Source organism: Platalea leucorodia (assembly GCF_965183815.1).
Source record: "Platalea leucorodia genome assembly, chromosome: 13".
Taxonomy (NCBI): Eukaryota; Metazoa; Chordata; class Aves; order Pelecaniformes; family Threskiornithidae; genus Platalea; species Platalea leucorodia.
Window position 1 is genome coordinate 17,148,698 of NC_138835.1, and position 19,005 is coordinate 17,167,702.

The 19,005-nt window shown below is 62.8% G+C and overlaps 3 protein-coding genes across 6 annotated transcripts; 2 read left to right on the plus strand and 1 right to left on the minus strand.

Moving 5' to 3' along the window:
• Positions 1–10,974: 10,974 nt before the first annotated feature.
• DNTTIP1 (deoxynucleotidyltransferase terminal interacting protein 1) lies at positions 10,975–16,270 on the plus strand. 2 transcript variants are annotated; one of them, XM_082326377.1, is made up of 13 exons: positions 10,975–11,106; positions 11,183–11,253; positions 11,498–11,594; positions 11,783–11,881; positions 12,378–12,446; positions 12,795–12,851; positions 13,100–13,161; positions 13,635–13,680; positions 14,152–14,210; positions 14,395–14,455; positions 14,858–14,929; positions 15,293–15,348; positions 15,701–16,269. In XM_082326377.1, exons 1-13 carry the CDS (start codon positions 11,020–11,022, stop codon positions 15,837–15,839), a joined length of 975 nt encoding a protein of 324 aa, XP_082182503.1. In that variant the 5' UTR covers positions 10,975–11,019; the 3' UTR covers positions 15,840–16,269. The 2 variants fall into 2 exon arrangements, with proteins under 2 accessions (XP_082182503.1, XP_082182504.1); XM_082326378.1 differs by lacking the exon at positions 14,858–14,929 and having other exon boundaries at positions 15,701–16,270.
• Positions 16,271–16,454: 184 nt separating this feature from the next.
• On the plus strand, positions 16,455–17,641 carry UBE2C (ubiquitin conjugating enzyme E2 C). Of its 3 annotated transcripts, XM_082326330.1 has the most exons (6): positions 16,455–16,607; positions 16,681–16,708; positions 16,784–16,870; positions 16,996–17,200; positions 17,318–17,377; positions 17,502–17,641. In XM_082326330.1, exons 1-6 carry the CDS (start codon positions 16,507–16,509, stop codon positions 17,558–17,560), a joined length of 540 nt encoding a protein of 179 aa, XP_082182456.1. In that variant the 5' UTR covers positions 16,455–16,506; the 3' UTR covers positions 17,561–17,641. The 3 variants fall into 3 exon arrangements, with proteins under 3 accessions (XP_082182456.1, XP_082182454.1, XP_082182455.1); XM_082326328.1 differs by having other exon boundaries at positions 16,681–16,870; XM_082326329.1 differs by lacking the exon at positions 17,318–17,377 and having other exon boundaries at positions 16,681–16,870; positions 17,502–17,623.
• Positions 17,642–17,724: 83 nt separating this feature from the next.
• On the minus strand, positions 17,725–18,741 carry LOC309597069 (regulator of G-protein signaling 9-binding protein-like; the record flags this gene model as incomplete). Its single annotated transcript, XM_082326023.1, has 2 exons — positions 17,725–18,467; positions 18,549–18,741. The coding sequence occupies 2 exons, from the start codon at positions 18,739–18,741 to the stop codon at positions 18,022–18,024; spliced, it is 639 nt and encodes a 212-aa protein (XP_082182149.1). The 3' UTR covers positions 17,725–18,021.
• Between the last annotated feature and the right edge of the window lie 264 nt (positions 18,742–19,005).

The window sequence follows — 19,005 nt, forward strand, 5'->3', positions numbered from 1 at the left end:
ATCCCTGCTGGGACCAGGCTCATTCCTATTCCTGAAGACCCTCCTGGGAGCAGACACCCGGCAGGACCCCGTTGTACCCCCAGAGAGGACCCAGGCTCGCCCCAGGGCCACGGTGGCACAGCCAGCCCCAACCTCGCCTTGGTGCAGCTCTGCGGCGGGAGTGTGGCCGGGCTGCCCTGAGCCCTCAGGGGTCAGCCGGGGGTGCCCCTCGCATCCTGCACAGGCAGTGGTCCCCCAGCTCCTGACCCCGCTGCCAGCACAGCACGGCCCAGCACGGCACGGCGCAGCACGGCACGGCGCAGCACGGCGGGCACAGGCGAGGCTCCATGGGATGCATGAGCTCCCAGCACCCCAGCATACCACCCGTGCAAAACCACCAGATCCGGGACCTGTGGGTGTCCGTGCCCATGTGGCTCCTGGCAGAGCCCTGCCACGGCAGCTGCTTTCGGAGGATGCCAGGGGGCCTTGGCCACGGAGCAGCTCACCCCGGGGAGCCCCAGGGAGCTGGGGGGGACAGACCTCATGGGGAGCTTTCTCCTGGCCCAGAGATGCTCTGCTGGTCCTGGGTGTGCGCCTGATCGGGGCGATCCCTGTGGCTCCCCCACGGGGGACAGAGTCGTGCCGCTGTGCAGAGAGCCCTGCCAAGCCCATGCCAGGCAGGAGCAGGCATGGGAGTTCCCCATGCCCGGGGCAGGGCTGGGGCAGCCACGATGGCCTGGCCATGCCAGGCACTGACGAGGGACAGCTTGTCACGCCAAGCCAGTGGCCCAATGTGGGGTTTATTAGGAAAGAGAAGGTCCTGCCCGAAACGGCGTTGGTGCCCGGGACCGGCCCTGGCAGAGTGAGGCAGAGGAGGAGACCGGGGGTGGCCGCCCCTGCGCCCACCCACTGTGGGCTCTCCTCGCCCCACACACTCCTCACACACCCTGCGGCATCGGTCACCAAGCGTCATAGCCATCACCACCACCATCATCATCACTGTCATCATCATCGTCACCATCGCCATCATCATCTCCGTAGTTGTCGTCATCATCGTCGTCGTTGTCATCATCATCATCGTCATCATCACCATTGTCATCGCCATCACCATCACCATCTTCATCACCATTGTCATTGCCATCACCATGCTCATTTTTATCATCATCATCATCGTCGTCGTCGTCATCGTCATCGTCGTCACTGTCATCATCCTCTGCACTGTCACCCTGGTCGGACTCAGGCTTCTCTCCTGCCTCAGGCTTCCCCTCACTCTCTGGCTTCCCCCCGCTCTCTGGCTTCTCCCCCAGCACAGGTTTCTCCCCAGATGCCGGCTTCCCCCCAGTCTCTGGCTTCCCCCCGGTCTCTGGCTTCACTCCAGTCTCCGGCTTCCCCCCAGCCACTGGCTTCCCCCCGGTCTCCGGCTTCACTCCGGTCTCCGGCTTCCCCCCAGTCTCTGGCTTCACTCCGGTCTCCGGCTTCCCCCCAGCCACTGGCTTCCCCCCGGTCTCTGGCTTCACTCCGGTCTCCGGCTTTGCTACGACCTCTGGTTTTTCCTTAGTCTCAGTCTTCCCCCCACATGCTGGCTTTTTCCCCAAACTGGGTTTCTTCCCAGCATCTGGCTTCCCAGCCAGCATGGGCTTGTTCCCCACCGCGGGCTCCCCCCAGGTCACTGGCTTCTTCCCCGACGCGGGTGGTGGCTCAGCCCCGGGTGGGCGCTGGTCCTGCTCTGCACCCGACTCCCACTTCCCGTCGGGGGCAACCCTGCCAGGCAGAGGGCTCTTCCCCAGCAGAGTGCCTCCAGGTTGCTGTGGCTGCGGCTGCCTGGCAGGGGCTGCTCCAGGGAGCCCTGGAAGGGAGCAGAAAGCAGCAGTGTCAGCCCCGGGGCACCAGCCCTGTGCTGCCCTCCCACCCATGGCTCCCACCTGTGGCTCCCACCCGCCAGCGCCATGCGTCACCGCACAGGGCTCCTGGACGGGCAAAGCCCCCAGGGAGCTGCCCCTTGATAGCTCAGGCTCTCAGACTTGGCACTTTGGTGCTGAGCCGGGGCATCAAGGGCAGGATGCTCCCCACGCCCGCGGCAGCCGGCTTTGCCGCGGTGCTGCACGGCTGCCTTCTCCCCTGCAGCTTTTCCCGGTGGGAGCTCAGGCCTCTGCCTGCCCGCTGCTGCCTGCATGGCCAGGGCCACACAGCCCCCCGGGGCCATGCCAGCGCTTCCCAGCGCATGGCAGTGTCGTGGTGAGGCTGGTGCCCAACGGGCCCTCGCCACCGGCAGCAGCAGGGCTGCGGAGCAGCACGCCTGCCCGCCCAGGCACTCCTGGGCGTCTCTGCACCGGGGCCAGCACCTGCCTGTGGCTCCGGCTGCATGAGGCAGCTGGGTGAGAGGCGGCACGGTGCCACGCTGCAGCCTGTCCCAGCACCTGCAGTGAGCCCCGCATCGCCCGAGCCCGTCCCCACCCTGCTCCCCCCATGGCTCCCCCAACCCTTGCAGTCAGTGGCACCGGCAGCTGCCAGCACCGCGCAGAGCTTGGAGAGCTGTGCCAGGACTTGGAGGGGAAAAGCAAGGAAATGTGTATGTGCATCTGCATGTCTGTGTGTCCTGGGGTGCTCCCAGGGGGGTGCAAGGGACAGGTGAACACTGCACCGTTGACTGCAGCAACTTCGTGACAAAACAAATACAAATACAAATATAAGTACAAATACAAATACAAATGCAAATACAAATACAAATACAGCATGTGCTATTTAACCAGGGCATAAATATATCACTAAGCCTATTTAGGAAGTCAGCCCGCACGCTCTCCCGTTGAGCAGCAGCGAGCGATCCTGCTCGGCAGCAGAGCGGCGCGGCACGAGGCTCCCCACAGGCAGCGCTGGCCCCTTGGCATCGCTCTGGGACAGGGAACGGGACCAAGACGTTAGCAATGGAGGCACCCGCACCGCCTGCTTGCTGGCAAAAAGCGGGTTGTATCGTAAGGCTTAAAACCAGCCTGTAAACTGAGACCAAAAGAAACTCAAGTTTCTTCAACACATTTTCATCAGCGTGCGATGGCCCCAGCATCTTGTTACAGAGCAACAGCAAAGCTGGCTCCCGCTGCGCAGGAGCTGCTGCTGCCTCGGAGTTTAAGCCTTAGAGTAGAACAGCCCGGCTTGCAACACGTGCAGCAGCGTTCGTAAAGAAGGATTCTGTAAAATCTCAAACACTGCTTTCAAAGTCACTTCACTGCTCATTCAAAAGAAATGCAATTTTCACTTCTTTGAAAGTTGGCCATTTTTTTTTAAAAAAAAAAGGAAGAGGAGGAAAAATAATTCTTTGAGCGTTTCGTTTCTCCCAGAGCTGCACCTCCCTGGCCAGGCTGGTGCTTTCAGAGGGCTCACGGCGGGCAGATGCCCTGCACCTGCCACGAAGCAAAGCGTGGGGCAGCTGCCAGCCCGGGCGAGGAACGTGCTGCGCTCTGCTCCGAGGCAGGCACGGGCGGGCGGGCAGCAGAGCTCAGCCCGCTGGGGCTCAGCTCTATCAACCTGCCGGTTCTCATTTTGGTTAGACATGCCCCGAGCAGCGCTGCGAGGGGTGGGGGTCCCCACCTGCCCCAGGGGGGTCCCAGCCCTGCGGCTGGAAGCTGCTCTGCCCAGCCAGGAGGGACCATCCCGGCCCCCCCCAGTCTGGGTCCAGCCCAGCCCAGCCCGTCTCAGTCCCATCCTCAGCACCCCAGGGCTCTGGCCGGGCTGGTGTTTCCACCAGTCCCTGCCCTGGTCACTGGTTCGACTGACAAACCTCCTCCCGAGCATCCTGGCGCCTGTGCGCTGGTACCACCGGCGTCTCCGTCCTCAGCAGGAGCTTTGCAGAACTCAAAGATTATAAAATTTAAGCAAGGGCTAAACCTCACAAGGGCTACAACTCTTCACAGGAAGCTTTCATAAATACAAGGGTGAAAACAGACATTTAGACACACATCACTGATCATCGTCAACACTGATCTGTTGAAGATCTCCCTGCTCATTGCAGGCAGGTTGGACTGATGAACTTTAAAGGTCCCTTCCAACCTAAACCATTCTATGATTCTATGAAAATATGGAAAATATTCTTAGAATCTAGAGAGGCCGGGTGTTTCCAGCGTGCCCATACTTGCCTGCGGTGGGTGCTGCCTGCAGCTCTGCCCACAGGGCGAGGAGCCCCAGCAGGACGATGCCTCTTGCCGTCATGCTGCGGAGCCAGTGGCCGGGGCTGAGTCGGGCAGCAATTTAAAGTTCCTCCCAGGCAGCCCGGGTCTGGGAATGGGAGGAAGCAGCTCACAGGTGACTTGTAGGAACCTCCCACGTTTTACTGTAATTCTGTTTTCTAAAGAGCCACTCCAGCTGCCTTTCTCCACCCACAACCAAGGCAGGAGCAGGATCCAGAGTCGGCTGCACACCGCGGGGAGGGCAGCACGGGGACGGGGAGGACAGAAGGGGGAACCCCGGCTGCAGGGAGGCGGATTCTTCACCACTGCCCTTGACGGGACTCCCCACCACCTTGCTGAAGGCTGGGACCGACCCCTCCACCACTGCCGCCCAGCAGCGCCCAGGGACAAACCATCCTGCCCAAGTCCCAGCGCGCAGGACACTGCCGGTGCCTCCCTGCGATGCCAGGCGGGAAAAGGCAGGGCTGCCCGCGCCTGCTCCTGATCGGCTCCATTCCTGCCAGTCCCTTTGGGCAGGTCCCACCCCGGGGTCTGGGATCCTTCAGACGGCGCTGGTCCTGCCACCAGCGCTGCCTCTGCCGGGGCATCTCCCGCTTCCCTGAGAGCGTTCTGGGAGATGTGTGAAGGAGCAGGCATCCAGCGCCGCTGCTTTATTAAATGGGATTTGCAAAGACAGTCCAAATTAGCTGCAGGGAAGGGAAGCGCCAGCCCAGAGGCAGCCCTGTCCGGAACGGCACCATCTGCCACCGTCCCGCAGGAGCACAGTGCTCGCTGCGCTGGCCCTGTACCATCGTCTTGGTGAACTGCTGTATTTAAAAACCAGCAGGAATAAATATCCCTGGCAGCCAGGCCACTTCTCATACTGCAGCACCACCGCTTTCTTTTCTTCATGTCGCTGCTGTGTTAAAACCATGAGGGAGAGTGTGGTGGGAAGCACTTACATGCAAAACCTGGTGCAGTTTTAAAGACGAGAGCTCTCGACCAAGACGGGGCATCTCCTGGCAGACAGCAGCAGCCACGCCGCTGCTCAGAAAGATGTTTGGCAAACTGTGAGAGAGCTTTATCAACAGCAGCAGCCACCTGCACTGCCCCAGCGCTGGGCTCTGCTGTCCCTGCCCCGCAGTCCCAGCCGAAATGGGCGCAGGGGATGAGCACCCACCCGGGGAAGCAGCAGCGCAGGGGAGCTCCCTCCTTCCACGTGCAAATGCCCCTTGTTCCCAAGGCTGATGTTTCGCATAGGACCCACTATTTGCAGATTTTTTCAGGCCCAGTATTCAAGGCTTCTTTTGAATATGTCTCTAAATCCAATATTTTGTTTGCTTGTTCCATTCACGAGCAGCGTGCTCCAGCTCTTTCGATGTTACTAATGTAAATCTCCAGGTTTTGGCATCCAAATGAGCGAGCTCAAAGTCTCCTCAGCAAATTGACGCTGTTCCCCGGCCCGATGGGTTCCTTCTCCTTTGTGCCCTCTCCGAAACCCCTGTTACCGCGGGGCAGCCCCACACAGACCTGGGCACACACCAGGAGTAGGCAGAGCTCAACGCAATCCTTCATCCAGCCCAGCCAGAGACGCCGGCAAGGCGGCCTCAGAGCAGCTTTCTGGGAACCCTTGAACATAAATTGCAGGTTTTAGTGTCCATGAATGAGTGCCCAATTGACATATGAGCATTCAATAATTGCATGCATGAGCACTGAATGAGTTCACGCAGGGGCACGCAGTTATCACGTGCACAAACACCGAACTGGTTCCCGCAGGAGCACCCAAGCAGCACAGCACGGGGACCCAGGGGAGCACGCGGCGTCCGTAGGCAGCATCAGCGCCCTGCCAGTGGACGCACAAGCACCCTGTGCGTTCACCTCTGAGGGCTGTTTTGGGCACAGATTGCCTGGTTTAGGCAGCAGCGTGTGTGTGGGAGGAGGCCAGGGGCTGCCCCGAGCCGCAGCTGGTGGGCACATCTGTCATCTCTAATCGGTGAGCAGAAGTTTGTGTTAACTGGCAATAGATTAAATTAATTAAAAATTCCCTTGAGTTGAGACTATTTTGCCCACGGCCAAGACTCCCCGGCCTAAGGACAAGGCTGAGCATCCCTTTCACCAGGGCCAGTGCCCACAGTCCCTGGAGAACCGTAAGCAGAGGAACTGTTTCCCCTCGGCAGCCGGGGAGTGGAGCTCAGGCTGCTCCCCCTGCTGCGAATCCAGCAGAAGGGTCTGCTCCAGTGAAACGGTGCTCAGATGAAATGGAGCTCTCTGGAGGGAAAAGACTTGGGATTTCAAGGATGAGAGGTCACCCAAGGTGAGGAGAGCACGGGAATCTGCCTTCAAAGCCCAGGTCCAAACTGCCGGCCTTCACCAGAGACCCACATTAAGAGTAAATGAAAAATTAAATGCACTGCCACGTTTACTTCCCTTTTCTCTGCATCTGATTTCAGGGTGAAGACTTATTTAATACATTTGAGATAACAGATTAAGTAGTAATTTCAATTATGTGAGTGTCAACCCATTTAAATTAAGTTATCCTCAAGTCACACAGAAGTGCTAGTCAGAATCTGGTTTTGCATTTTTTTCCTTCCCCACTTAATTATTTCTTCTTCAACTGCACACAAACCAAAGCACAATCAATATTATAGGAGAACTTAAGGACTGATCTGGCCAGGATCTACCAGCACCAGGCAAGAATGGGTCAGACTTGCTGGATCAAACGACAAACAGCGTTTAAATCTGCAACTGTGTGGCGATTGAAAGCAATTGGTTTGAGGTCGACATTATTTCTACAGTTCTACATCCCACTGGACACAAACACTGAAAGGGCAAAGTTCCTGCTCAAAGAGCTTTCCGTCAAAGTCACGTTGAAGCGATGCAGGGGCAGTGCAAGGGACGCAACTCAGGAGCGGGACGGTGCATGGCTCCGTGCTGCCAAATCTGTGTGGGAAGAGGGCTCATTGCAAGAAATATGCTTTAAGTACAGGTTGAGTCTTCTCCTCGTGGCCATGACTCAATTTGGATGCAATTTCTACACGAACCACCCGTGTCCGTTGAAGATCCAGTGTTCCACACCTTGCAGCTCCACGACTTAACCCGACAGCCCGGTGCTTATCACGCGTTGCTGTTGGTGTTAATCACCGTCGAGCAGGACACCCCGCGGAGCAACCTGTGCCATCCTGCCAGCACCGGCAGTGTTGCCTCCCTTCCACGCAGCCGGCAAACCATCTGGAACAACTTGCGGGACTGCAGGGCTCCTTCCAACCCCGGGACTCCTGTGGCAGAGAGCTCTGCCCCTGCCTCTGCCCCGCACTCACCTGGCGGCTCCTCCTCTTGGGAACAACGCCATCCTTCTGGCACGTTTCTGTTTTAGCAGACCATAATCTTGGTTAACGTTTAGGGAACTAATGAAGGAGAATGCCTTGTAAGAACAGCTCTACTGAAGTAAACACCTCAGAGAGATGAACCCTGCAGGTCCTGTTCCAGCGACATGACTCGGATCCTGCAGAGCAGGAACGTGCCTGCACCCATCGCACGTGGCAGCACAGGTCCACGGAGAGCGGGATGTGCACCAGAGCCCTCCGACTCGCTCTCGGGAGCGACTGGTGATTGCTATATGCCCACCAGGAACATTATTTGGGTCTCCAAATGCTTTTTGGTCATGTTGCTGCTCTCCTCATCAGCTGTTTCCCGACTCTCATTGATTACCTGCAGTGCAGCACCAGTCTCGTGAGAGGTCAGAGGGTGAATAGAGAAAAGGAAACCAAAAAATCGCGTCTTCTGCTGCGGCAGGACACAGCAGGTGTGTGCAGCCCCTCACCAGGATCTTGCAGACACTGGTGCTGCAGTCGTTTGCAAAAGAAGACGCCAGAAGAAAGAGCAAATGCCCGTGGTGAGGAGCAGCACTGCTCCTGCAGCTGGATCCTCCTGCGGACAGCTGGGCTGGGGCTGGGGCAGGTCATCGCTAAGCTGACGCAGAGCTCGCAGCGTCCACATAAATCCCGCTTCCGTGGGGCGGCAGGGGCTTGCCTCAGACCCCCCCACGCGCCCACCTGGCTCCGCAGACACGGAACGTCCTGAGGCTGACATGGATCGATGGGAAAGGGGCTCTCAGCATCCAAACCAGTTGGTTTCTCTCCCTCTTCTTTTCCCCTTCCTACCCACCTCAACCCACTGAAACACAGACTCTTTGCTATGTCCTACCAGCTGTCTTTCTGTGAAGGCTGGTATAATTTTACAGCGTTTGATGCTAAGAAGTTATGTTATGCAGTTAAAGTTTACCGGCTACAATCCCATTCCGCCTTCCTGACCCCCTGTGCTGCTCGTCCTCTTACGCCGCAGCCCTGCGGTGACCTGCACGGGCAGACCCAACACCGTCGTGAGGATCCAGCGGGGTAACAGCTTTGCCTGCAAGAGTCTGGCTGCCAAACCAGGAGGTGGGATTGGGCTCAACAGGCTTTCCACTGCCACCAAAAGCCTGCCTGCCCTGAGGACACTGAGGGACAGACAGGACTTGTCCAAAGTCTCTCTGAGAATCGAAAAAGAACTCAGGTAACCTCAGCTGTGAAATGGCTGTTCGTCTCTGGCAGACATTCCCAGGCTGGCGTGTTTTGTCATGTGCACCTACCGCACAGATCCACGGAAAAATTACCGTTAAAAGCCATGGACTGGAGGAGATCCAAACAAGTCACCTCATCGGTTACATTTAGGTGGTCCCTGACAGACGTTGTTCTGACGTGCTCTTAAAAAGACATCCCTATCCCTCCAAAGACAGGGACTCCTTTATTGCGAATTTGTTCCAGGATTTAAGTGTTCTTGTAACTGGAAAGTTTTTCCAAAGATCTGCTCCAAGTCTCACTTGATTCAAACCAACACAAGGACTTTTTGTCCGCTCATGGCGGGTACAGAGAGCAAATGATTGCTGTCCTCTCTGCAGCACGCATACAGAGCTGAGCCCTCTCTCCATCGAGCTTTCGCAGGTTAAACAAAACCATCCTTTTCACCTTTCCCCACGAGCTTCTACATCCATGGTTGTTTTTCCTCTCCTCTGGACAACGTCCAGTTTCTGTTGCTAACAATTTGGAGCAGCCAAAATAAGCACATAAAAGCCCAGTGCTGATGATAACAAAGTTATGGCAACAGCGATGACGACTCGATTGGCCCCACATCCGCAGGGCGGGTTTGTGTAACAGCCTGATCTCATCCCGGGCTGATGCAGCCCCGGCCACAGCGGCAGGAAGGAGACACCCGGGGCAGGAGCCTCTTCCAGCGCGCGAGCCCGTGAGTCACCCAGCCTCTCTTAGAAAGGTTGGACCCGGTGATCCTTCAGGTCCCTTCTGACCTGGTATTCTACGATTCTGTGATTCTCTCCTCCCACCACCGCTGCCATCGCCCGCGGGTGCCGAGCGTGGTTACTGCTGGGCCGGCAGCTACGGCGGAAGAATCGCACTGGTGACACCGGGGGACGCAGCCACAGGCTGCAGCGGCAAATGCCGAGAGAGGCCAACAGACTCCTCTGGAGGCACCGCCGCCGTGCCTGCACCACGGGCGCTGGGCTGGAGCATCCGGCAAAGCCGGCAGGGAAGGAGAATCCGCTTTCCCTCTCCGTGGCGCGGTCAGGCGCTGCCCCGCTCGCAGGCAGAGCGCGAGGGCAGCGCAGCGGGAATGGCTGCTCAGCGCGCACCCGTTCCACACCCTCCGCCGCGCCGGCCGCTCCGAAGGCGAGACGCTGAGCGGCCTCGACATCGTGTGCGCTGGGAAATGCCGCGGGTTTGGCTCATCTCACGGCCGTCTGGGAAGTAACAAGGAAAAACATTACCAGCAACACAGCAAATGTTTTTTAACCAAAAGAGAATGTTGTTATCCACCTGACCCAACAGGAAAGCCTCGTGCTGACCACCACACATGGTAGGAAGGTCTAGAAAATGACAGATGAGGCGTTTTGGCTATTCTGCACACGTTAGATGAGACGAGGAAATGCTGGTTTCCAGTGTCCCCTCAGATAAACAATGAGATTCCAGAAAGATGAGAGACTCGCAGGAAAAAGTCAACTGGAACCGCAACGAGTTTATTTTTCTATTTCAGGTGTAGAACACAATACATCAAGGAGCGCGCAGACCGCGGAAGGACAAACATTCACGTTTCCGCAGCTGCAATTACGCCAGTCTCATGGGCAGGGCCAACGTGCCACCGGTTTCACCTGGGACAGGCCCCGTTCCCAGGTGCCACAGGGTGGAACAGCGTCACTTTTTGAGGCTTTAGGACTCTAGGTGACTTTGGCACTGGCCATCCATCGCTGCATTCATCCGTGAAGCCGCGCTTCTGTAGAACTAAGGATTTCTGTATCGCCGTGTGTTCTTACGTGACCTGGCACCCACGTACGCGCGGGAGGGACTGCGCGGACCGAGGGCCGGGGCGTACAACCGGCCGGGAGGGGAAGCTGCCGGGAGGGAAGCACACGCGGGGGCTGAATTCACAGCGGCCGGGCCGGCCCGCCTCGCCCCTCGGGCTGCGTGCATTCGGCTCGCTGCTCTGCCCCGACGGCCGCCGCGGCGGGGGCAGCGGGGAGGCCGCCGTGCCCCGCACCCGCTGGACTCCGGCTGCGTCCTCCAGGCCAGGCCGCCGCCCCGCCGCAGGATGGAGGCCGCCCCGTCGGACAGCGGGGCGCCGGCCCGCGGCCCCACCCGCAAAGACAGAGCGCGGTGTCCCGGGTCCCCGATCCCGGTCCCCGCTCCCGCTCCCGCACGGCCCGGGCCCGGGCCCCGCCGCCGTTGCCACGGCAGCCGCTCACTTCCGGCGCGTCGCAGGCCGATGACGCGCGCTGGGCGCGGCGCTTCCGGTGGCGCGGGCCGGGAGCGGGGCCGGGGCCGGGGCCGGGGCCGCCATGGGCGCCGCCCGTGATGCGGAGCAGCAGCCGGGGCCGCCGGGCGAGGAGGGCCCGGGCGGCGCCGAGGAGCAGCTGGTCAGCACGGTGAGGCGGGGGCCGGGGCCGGGGCCGGGGCCGGGCGGGCTGCGGGCGGGCCGCGGCTGACGCCTGTGTCCCGCAGAGCCCCTGGAACATCATGATCAAGCACCGGCAGGTGCAGCGGCGCGGCCGGCGCTCCCAGATGACCACCAGGTACGGGCGGGCCGCCGCCGCCGCCGGAGGGACCGGGCCGTGGGGAGGCGGGGTGCGGGCGAGCCGGGCCGGGGTGAGGAGGCGCGGGGGGAGCCCGGAGGCGCGGGGGGAGCCCGGGCCGGGCGGAGCCAGGGGGGCTGAGCAGAGGGGCCGGGCCGGGCCGGACTGGGCGCGGACCGGAGGGGAGGATCCGGGCTGGAGCAGGGGGGGGCCTGCGCCCCACGCCTGACCCCTCCGCCTGCAGCTTCACCGACCCGGCCGTGTCCATGGACCTGCTGCGGGCTGTCCTGCAGCCCAGCATCAACGAGGAAATCCGGGGCGTCTTCAACAAGTACATGAAGGTGAGAGCTGCGGGGACAGCCCTGCCGCCCCCTCCCACCGCCAGCTGCGGAGAGAGCCGCACTGCCGGGTGCCGCGTGGGGCTGTGGTGCCTGCCTCGTGGGCGCAGCGTGGGAGCTGGACCCGTGTGCCTGCCCCGGCGCTGCCTGGCTGCCCAGGCTCTGACCCTCTCCTGCTCCCTCCTCTCCAGTTTTTCCAGAAAGCAGCGATGAACGTGCGTGATAACGTCGGGGAGGAGGTGGACCCCGAGCAGCTCATCCAGGAGACCTGTCGGAGCTGCCTGGAGCAGGTGGGGACAGCGAGAGGCTCTGCTCCCTCGGCAGAGCCCGGTGCCTGGCCAAGCAGAGCAGCCCGGCTAGGACATCCCTCTTAATGGCTTTGCCGTTAGCCAGGGCGCACATCCGCAGCCTGGGTGGGGATGCTGTGCTTTGCTTCATCCTCACTGGGAAGAGGAGAGCAGTCAGGGCTGGGCAGCTCGTGCTGCTGCTTTCTGCTGCTGCACGGCTGGAGCTTCCACAGAGACCAGCCCCCTGGCACCCATCGGAGAGTCCTGGGAGGGTGGGGCAGGAGTTTTTTTCTTTCACATCTGGCTTTTGTCCTGGTTGCCCAGACTTTATCACGCTCAGATTGTGCTTTTGCATTTCACTGTCTGTGAAAGCGCTGTGTGGCGGCACTCCAAAAGCAGAGCTGTTACAGGGCTTTCGGGCAGACACACAGAAGTGGGGGTTGCTGGCAGGTCCCTCTCTGGACCCAGAATCGGATAACCCTTCTTTCTCTTCCCGCAGGCCAAACTGCTGTTCTCTGACGGCAAAAAGGTTGTTCCCAGGTTGCCCCATGAGCAGGCAGCACCAAAGGTAAAAATTGTTGTTGTTCCCAGGGGCTTAAATGACTTGTAAGAGCTGGGAGGAGGAGAAGGGTTGGAATTGCTTTGTTCTCTGCCTCTTCTTGTCCATCAGTGCACCAGCGAGGAGGCAGAGCTGGGGGTGTTAGGTTAGGAGGGAGCGGTACCTACAGAGCAACAAAAATCCCAAGCACAGTCGCTGCTTGTTGCAGCTCGGTGCTTCTCACCGAGATGGCCTGGGGTTGGTGTTTCCCTGCACACTTGTGCTCTCTGCCGCGAGCGCGGCTGGCTGGATGCGTGAGGCCCTGCCTGCCCAGCGGGGAGAAGGGCCCTGCTCATCCCACTGCCATTCCTCTTCCAGCGTGCCCGACAGATGGATGAGGAGCTGAATCGTCGAGGGAGCCCCGTTCCCAAAAAGGTAGGAGGGTTTTTCCGCAGAAGGGATTTCATGTTTTGGGAAGCCTGCTTCTCGTTCCTGGCCGTTCCCACAGTATGAGTGCATGCAAGCGCACGGGCAGCTTTTGGGGTGCCTCGGAGGTGCTCGCTCTTGTGCCAGCCAGCATTTCCGCTCGTGACAAAAAGCGCAGCTTCCATGGGAGGAGGCGGGTAATGAGGGGGCTCTCTCAGCCTGCACAGCTGAGTCACTGAAGGATTTCTTCCATGCAGAGAAAGGGGCGGCCTCCAGGACAGAGCCTGTTGAACGATCGCGGGGTCTCGGGCATGGCTGCGTGAGTATGGGTCCTGAGCCAGAGTCCCTGTTTCGGGAGGGCAAGGGGGAAACAAGGCTGCCAGAATGGGGGAGTACAGAAACCCCGTGGTCTCCTTCCCCTCCTGCACAAAGGAGAGGTGCAGGGAGGGTGCCAGAGCAGGGGCAGGAGGGTTTTAGGTTGAGCTGTTCCCCCGAGGAGGCAAAGACCTTCACAGAAGTGGTTTTAACACAGGCCCGAAGGGGTGAAAAGGTCCAGATGGACCATGCAGAGTAAGCAGTGTGAGACACGGGTGGTGGTGGGATCTTGGCAGCCAGGGAGAGGAGAACGTGGGGCAAAGATGAGGGTGCAGAGCTGGGCGCCGCAGGGGAGTGGAGGGTGTGAACGAGGGCGGGTCTGGAAGGGCTGGGGCTCAATCCCTGCTGCTGGTGCCACGGTGGTGACTGCGCTGGTCCCACAGGGACTCCTTCTTACTGCGTTTTCCTTCCCCTCAGGTGGAAGCTGAAAGTCTCTGAGCCCGTGAGAAGGGATGGACCAAAGGTACTGGCTGGCCGACGCTGCCGGGCTCACCCTCTCCTCCCCTTTGCTTCCGCCAGCAGAGCCCTGCTGCTGCAGGAGTGGAGGACAGCGCCGAGCTGTGCTCTGCCCCAACGGCCCCTGCAGTGCAGGAGAGAAGCAAGAAGAGGAGTGAAGTGCCTGGAGGCCTTTGCTTGTCTCCCCCAGGCACTGTAGCCTGTAGCTCTGCGGCGTGGTGCCGCTGTTAGGAGACCTGGGGAGAGCAGTGGTAGCCAGGAGGATCCCACAAGTGTTTCCCACGAGGGAAACTGCTTAGATCAGCCCAGAGGGAATGTAGCTTCCCTCCTCTGCGGAAGTCCTGAGGTCTGTGGCCAGCTCCCTCCCTCCCAGGCCAGGGGCGGTTCCAAGGTTCCCCATCAGAGAGCTGAGGCTCGTGGAGCATGGGCCAGCACCAGCTTCATTTCTAATGTTGCCCCTTTTCCAATTGCTCTGTAGTGGGATCCATCCCGACTGACTGAAACCACAACCTTTGTGCTGGGATCTCGAGCAAACAAGTAAGGAATGGCCCTGCCGGTGGAGGGTGGTGCCTCCAAGGCAGGAGCCCGTAAGACTCCTCCCGTCACTTCGCTTCTCTGCCTCAAAAGCAGTAGGAAAGGCTTGGGGAGGAGAGGAGGTGTCCCTGTACCACCGCAGCCGCCCTCCACACAGGTGTAACACCCCCTCGTGTTCCTCTTTCAGAGCTCTCGGGATGGGAGGAACAAGAGGGCGACTCTACATCAAGCATCCCCACCTCTTTAAGGTCAGATGCCGCGGCAAGACACTTCCTTCTTCGGGGTTTGCTCAGAAACGGTTTCTGATGGGAATCGGGAGCGTGTGCTTCAGCTCGCTTGTTTTCTTCCTCCCCCACACCCTTGTTTGTTATCTTAGAGCACGTACACACACAGTCTGGCTAGCACACTGGAGCATAAGTTAACGGCTTAGCGCAGCCTCCGAGGCGGTGGGTTTGCCTTGAGCCAGGGCTTGAGGTTGGAGAACGGGCAGGCAGAGCTGAGGCCTCCCCCGGCAGTCCCGGCTGGGCAGCGCCGCGGGGGGCAACGTGCTTGAGGGAGCGCTGAAGCGGGTGCAGCGTCCCAGCAGGAGGGGGGTCAGAGCGGAAGGTCTGTTGCCTGTGTTCAGCTAGGTCCTTGCTGCTTTATTGCAGTATGCAGCCGACCCGCAAGATAAGCACTGGCTGGCAGAGCAGCAGCACATGAGGGCCACTGGGGGCAAGATGGTGAGTACGCCCGGGCTCGCGGCTCCTGCAGCCGGCGGGAACCGTGCAGAGACCAGACCCACCACAGGGCTAGGACGGGCGGAGGAGCAGCGAGCCAGGGCGCGAGTGGGGAGCGGCGGCTTTGCCAGGAGGCTAGGCAGGGCGCGCGGAGGCAGAGGCGCTGCCGGGGCGCCGCGGAGGCCCCTCCGCTGCCCTTCGGGTGGGGGCGAGCAGCGCGGGCCAGGAGGCGCAGCCGGCTCCCACGGGGAGCAGCGGCTCTGCGCCGGCCGGGGCCGGGGGCTGCTGTGCTGCCCTCCCTGCCCCTCCTGGGTGCTGGAGCGGGCACGCAGCGGCCCTGAGGTGTCCCCTCGCCTTGTGCCGCAGGCCTACCTCCTCATTGAAGAGGACATTCGGGATTTGGCTGCCAGTGACGATTACAGGTGAGGATCGAAGCAGAGGTGCCGCGTGTGCTGCTGTGCCTGGGGCTGCTGCCCCGGGTGCCTCCGCCGCCTCGCTGCAGGGCGGCCCTGTGGGCCCTGCTCTGTGCCGGCTGGGGGGCTCGGTGCCGGGGTTTGGTGGCTCGGTGCTGGCTGAGGGCTTGGCACTGGCTGGGGGTGGGTGCCAGTGGTCCGTGGTGGGTGCCGGGGGCTTGGTGCTGGTCGGGGGCCCGTGGTGGGTGCCGGGGTTTGGGCTCGGTGCTGGTCGGGGGTCCGTGGTGGTGCTGGGGTTTGGGCTCGGTGCTGGTCGGGGTTCCGTGGTGGGACCCCTCCGTCTCACCCCCGCTCTCCCCAGGGACTCCGTCGACCTCCGACTGGAGGAGCTGAAGCCCTTCGTCCCGCCAGCCTGGATGACAGAGAAGATGCAGAAGCACATGGAGACGCTTCGCCGCGGGGGGGACGCGCCGCCCGCCGAGGGCCCCCCCGAGCCCTGAGGCCCCCGGGCCCCAATAAAGCCGCTTCGCTCTCGCCCCGCCGCCTCGGCCGTGTCTGGCCCTTTAAGGGCGCGCCGGGACCCGCGGCTCCGCCCCGCGGGGCAGCGACCAATCGCGACGTTTCCGCGGCGGCGCCCAGCGGCGAATCAGCGGCCGCCGGCGGTTACCGTGGCAGCCGCATCCCCGGCGAGCGAGGATTGGCCGGCTCGAACGGGGCTGCGCGCTGATTGGCGGAGGGGCCGGACGTTGGGCAGATTCAAACGGGGCGCGGGAGCGGGGCGGGACCGGACGGGCGGGACGCGGCGGAGAGCGCCCAGCGCCGCACCGGGACGGGACCCCTGCGCCGCCAGCGCCCGGCACCGCCGCTCCGCACCGCCGAGCGCCCGGTACCGCCGCTCCGCACCGCCGCTCCGCGCCGCCAGCGTCCGGCACCGCCGAGCGCCCGGTACCGCCGCTCCGCACCGCCGAGCGTCCGGTGCCGCCGCTCCGCACCGGGAGAGCCGCAGCGGCGTCCGGGTCCCGCGCCGAGCGCAGCCGCGGGAGGGAGGGAGGGAGCGGAGCCCGGTGCGGCGCCGCCCGGGAGCGGGAGCCGCGTCCAGCGCCCGTGAACCGCCGGGCAAGCGGCGGGCGGAGGCGGGTGCGTCGCCCAGCGCCGCCGGGAGCCGCCATGGCCTCGCAGAACGCCGACCCCGCCGCCGTGCCCAGCGCAGCCGCCCGCAAAGCGGCTGAGGCGGGGGCCACGGCGGCCCGCGGCTCGGTGGGGAAGAGGTGAGCTGGGAGCGGGGCGGGGGCCGGGGGCCGCCCCGCCGGGCCGGTCCGGTAACGTGCGCTTCCCCCGCAGGCTGCAGCAGGAGCTGATGGCGCTGATGGTGAGTGGGGCCCGGGGGCGGGGGGCCGGGGCCGAGCCGGGGGTCCCGGGCCGCCCTGACGCGCTGCCCCCGCAGATGTCCGGTGACAAAGGCATCTCCGCCTTCCCCGAGTCCGACAACCTCTTCAAGTGGATCGGGACCATCGACGGCGCCGCCGGCACGGTGAGCGGCCGGGACCCGCACGGCGGGAGCTGGCCGGGGGGCCTGGCCCCGGCTGAGGGTGGTCTCCCTCCTCCCCGAGCGGGGCCCCCCCGGTGCCGCCCCCCGCCCCTAACTCCTGCCCCCAGGCCTACGAGGAGCTGCGGTACCGGCTGTCGCTGGAGTTCCCCAGCGGGTACCCCTACACCGCGCCCACCGTGCGGTTCCTGACGCCCTGCTACCACCCCAACGTCGACACCCAGGGCAACATCTGCCTCGACATCCTCAAGGACAAGTGGTCGGCCCTCTACGACGTCCGCACCATCCTGCTCTCCATCCAGAGCCTGCTGGCAGGTGGGTCCCGCCGCCACGCTGTGGGGGGGTGCTGGGGGGTCCCCCTCCGGGACAGCGCTGCGGGCGGGGCTCGGGGGGCCCGGCCACCCCGCCTGCTGACCCAGCCCCTGTCCCCAGAGCCGAACATCGAGAGCCCCCTGAATACGCACGCTGCTGAGCTCTGGAAGAACCAAGCTGGTGAGTGCCCGGGGCGGGTGCCCTCCCTCCGGGGTGGGCAGTGGCACAGCCCCCCGACCCTGCTGCCTGCCCAGCCCCGCGGCTGCCCCGGGACCCTCAGCCCCATGCCCCCCTCTCTCCTCAGCCTACAAGAAGTACGTGCGGGAGACATACGCCAAGCAGGCCAAGAGCCAGGAAACCTGACCCGCGCCGCCTCTCCCCTCCACCTGGGTCTCTGCCCGCTCCCTGTCTGGCCGCTCCCCCCCGGCTTTCTGTATCATAGGCTGTTTTTAAATTAATTTCGCAGTCCGAGCCACAGTTAATGTATAAATAAATGCATGTTTATAATTTTACTTCTGGGGGTTTTGTTGCAGCTTGGTGCCCCATGAGTGCCCGGAGGCCCCTTCTCTTGGTCAGCCCAGCCCTGGGGTCCCGCAGCCCCTCTGCAGGCATGGATGAGAAGGGAGGGACGCTGATCCCCGTGGGGTAACAGGGGCTTTATTGACACTTGGGGTGCCCGGAGCTGGTCCCATTCCCTCTGCAGGGTGGGGGCAGCCCCCAGCATCGCCTGCCCAGGCAGGGGGTTGGGGGGCATGCGGGGCCCCATCCCCTGCTCCATGGTGCACAGGGGCGCCAGCCCTGCCGCCTCATCTCCTGTCCCCTGGTCAGAGCACCTGGCAGCAGTGCGCAGCACGAGGCCCACCCTGAGCTGCTCCGGCCGCAGGGGCTGCAATGCCGCCCGTCCCCGCCGGCTGCGTGGCCTCCACCGTCCACAGCGGGATGTTGGCTCTGCTCTCCATCTCCGCCAGCGTGGCCCTCACCTGCTCGATCTCCTCCTCCAGGCGCAGGGCGGCAGGGGGCTGCACAGGACCCCCCCCTCGCCGGCTCCCCTTGCAGCTGGGCAGCCCCCGGCCCCCCAGCCTGGTGCGCAGCGGGGCCGCGCCGCCCCCCTGCCCGGAGAAGAGCTGGCAGAGGTGGTGGGCTCGGTGCAGGTCCTGCAGGAAGAGCTCCAGGGCAGAGAGGAAGAGCACCCACAGCCGCTCCAGCTCCCTCCGCTCCTCGGGGCTCGCCGGCACCTGCCGCAGCCCCACCAGCAGCGCGCTCCGCAGCCCTGCAGGATGGGGGATGCTAAGCCGGGGCAGCCCCGCGGCCCCCCGCTCCCCCCTGCCTGGGGCACTAGCCCCCTCCTTACCAGCGCTGAGCTCGCGGGCCTCCGCGCTCCTCCTGCGCCGCTCCTCCCGCAGCTGGGGGCCATCGGTGCTGCCCCCGAGCTGCAGCACCAGCTGCCGGTGCCTAGCCGTGGCCTTGCAGAGGGCAGCCTGGGCGGCCACGCACATCCCTGCCACCCCTTGCGCGCTGCATGTGTCCCCTTTCCCCAGTGCCATCGTTCCCCGCGAGGGCAGGGCAGGGCTGGGCCCCTCTGCAGCGGCCCCCAGCTCTCTGAGGGGCTCAGCTTCCCTGTTCTGTAGTGCTGTGCCGTGTCCCTGCGTACTGCCAGTGGCACAGCGCTGGTCCCACTATCCTCGCCCGCCCCAGCCCAGGGAGCATCCCCCCTGCTGCGCTCCTCCCTGGCTGGAGAGGCTGCGTGGAGCTGCTGCCAGCGCCCAGGGAGGAGCAGGTCCCAGGGGAGCAGTGATGCACAGTGGGCT

Coding starts and splice junctions, on each gene's coding strand:
- DNTTIP1 (XM_082326377.1), top strand. CDS start 11,020: ATGGGCGCCGCCCGTGATGCGGAGCAGCAGCCGGGGCCGCCGGGCGAG. Junction 12,447..12,794: donor ATGAGCAGGCAGCACCAAAG/GTAAAAATTGTT, acceptor TTCCTCTTCCAG/CGTGCCCGACAGATGGATGA. Junction 14,211..14,394: donor CTGGGATCTCGAGCAAACAA/GTAAGGAATGGC, acceptor TTCCTCTTTCAG/AGCTCTCGGGATGGGAGGAA.
- UBE2C (XM_082326328.1), top strand. CDS start 16,507: ATGGCCTCGCAGAACGCCGACCCCGCCGCCGTGCCCAGCGCAGCCGCC. Junction 16,608..16,680: donor CGCGGCTCGGTGGGGAAGAG/GTGAGCTGGGAG, acceptor CTTCCCCCGCAG/GCTGCAGCAGGAGCTGATGG. Junction 17,201..17,317: donor CATCCAGAGCCTGCTGGCAG/GTGGGTCCCGCC, acceptor CCCTGTCCCCAG/AGCCGAACATCGAGAGCCCC.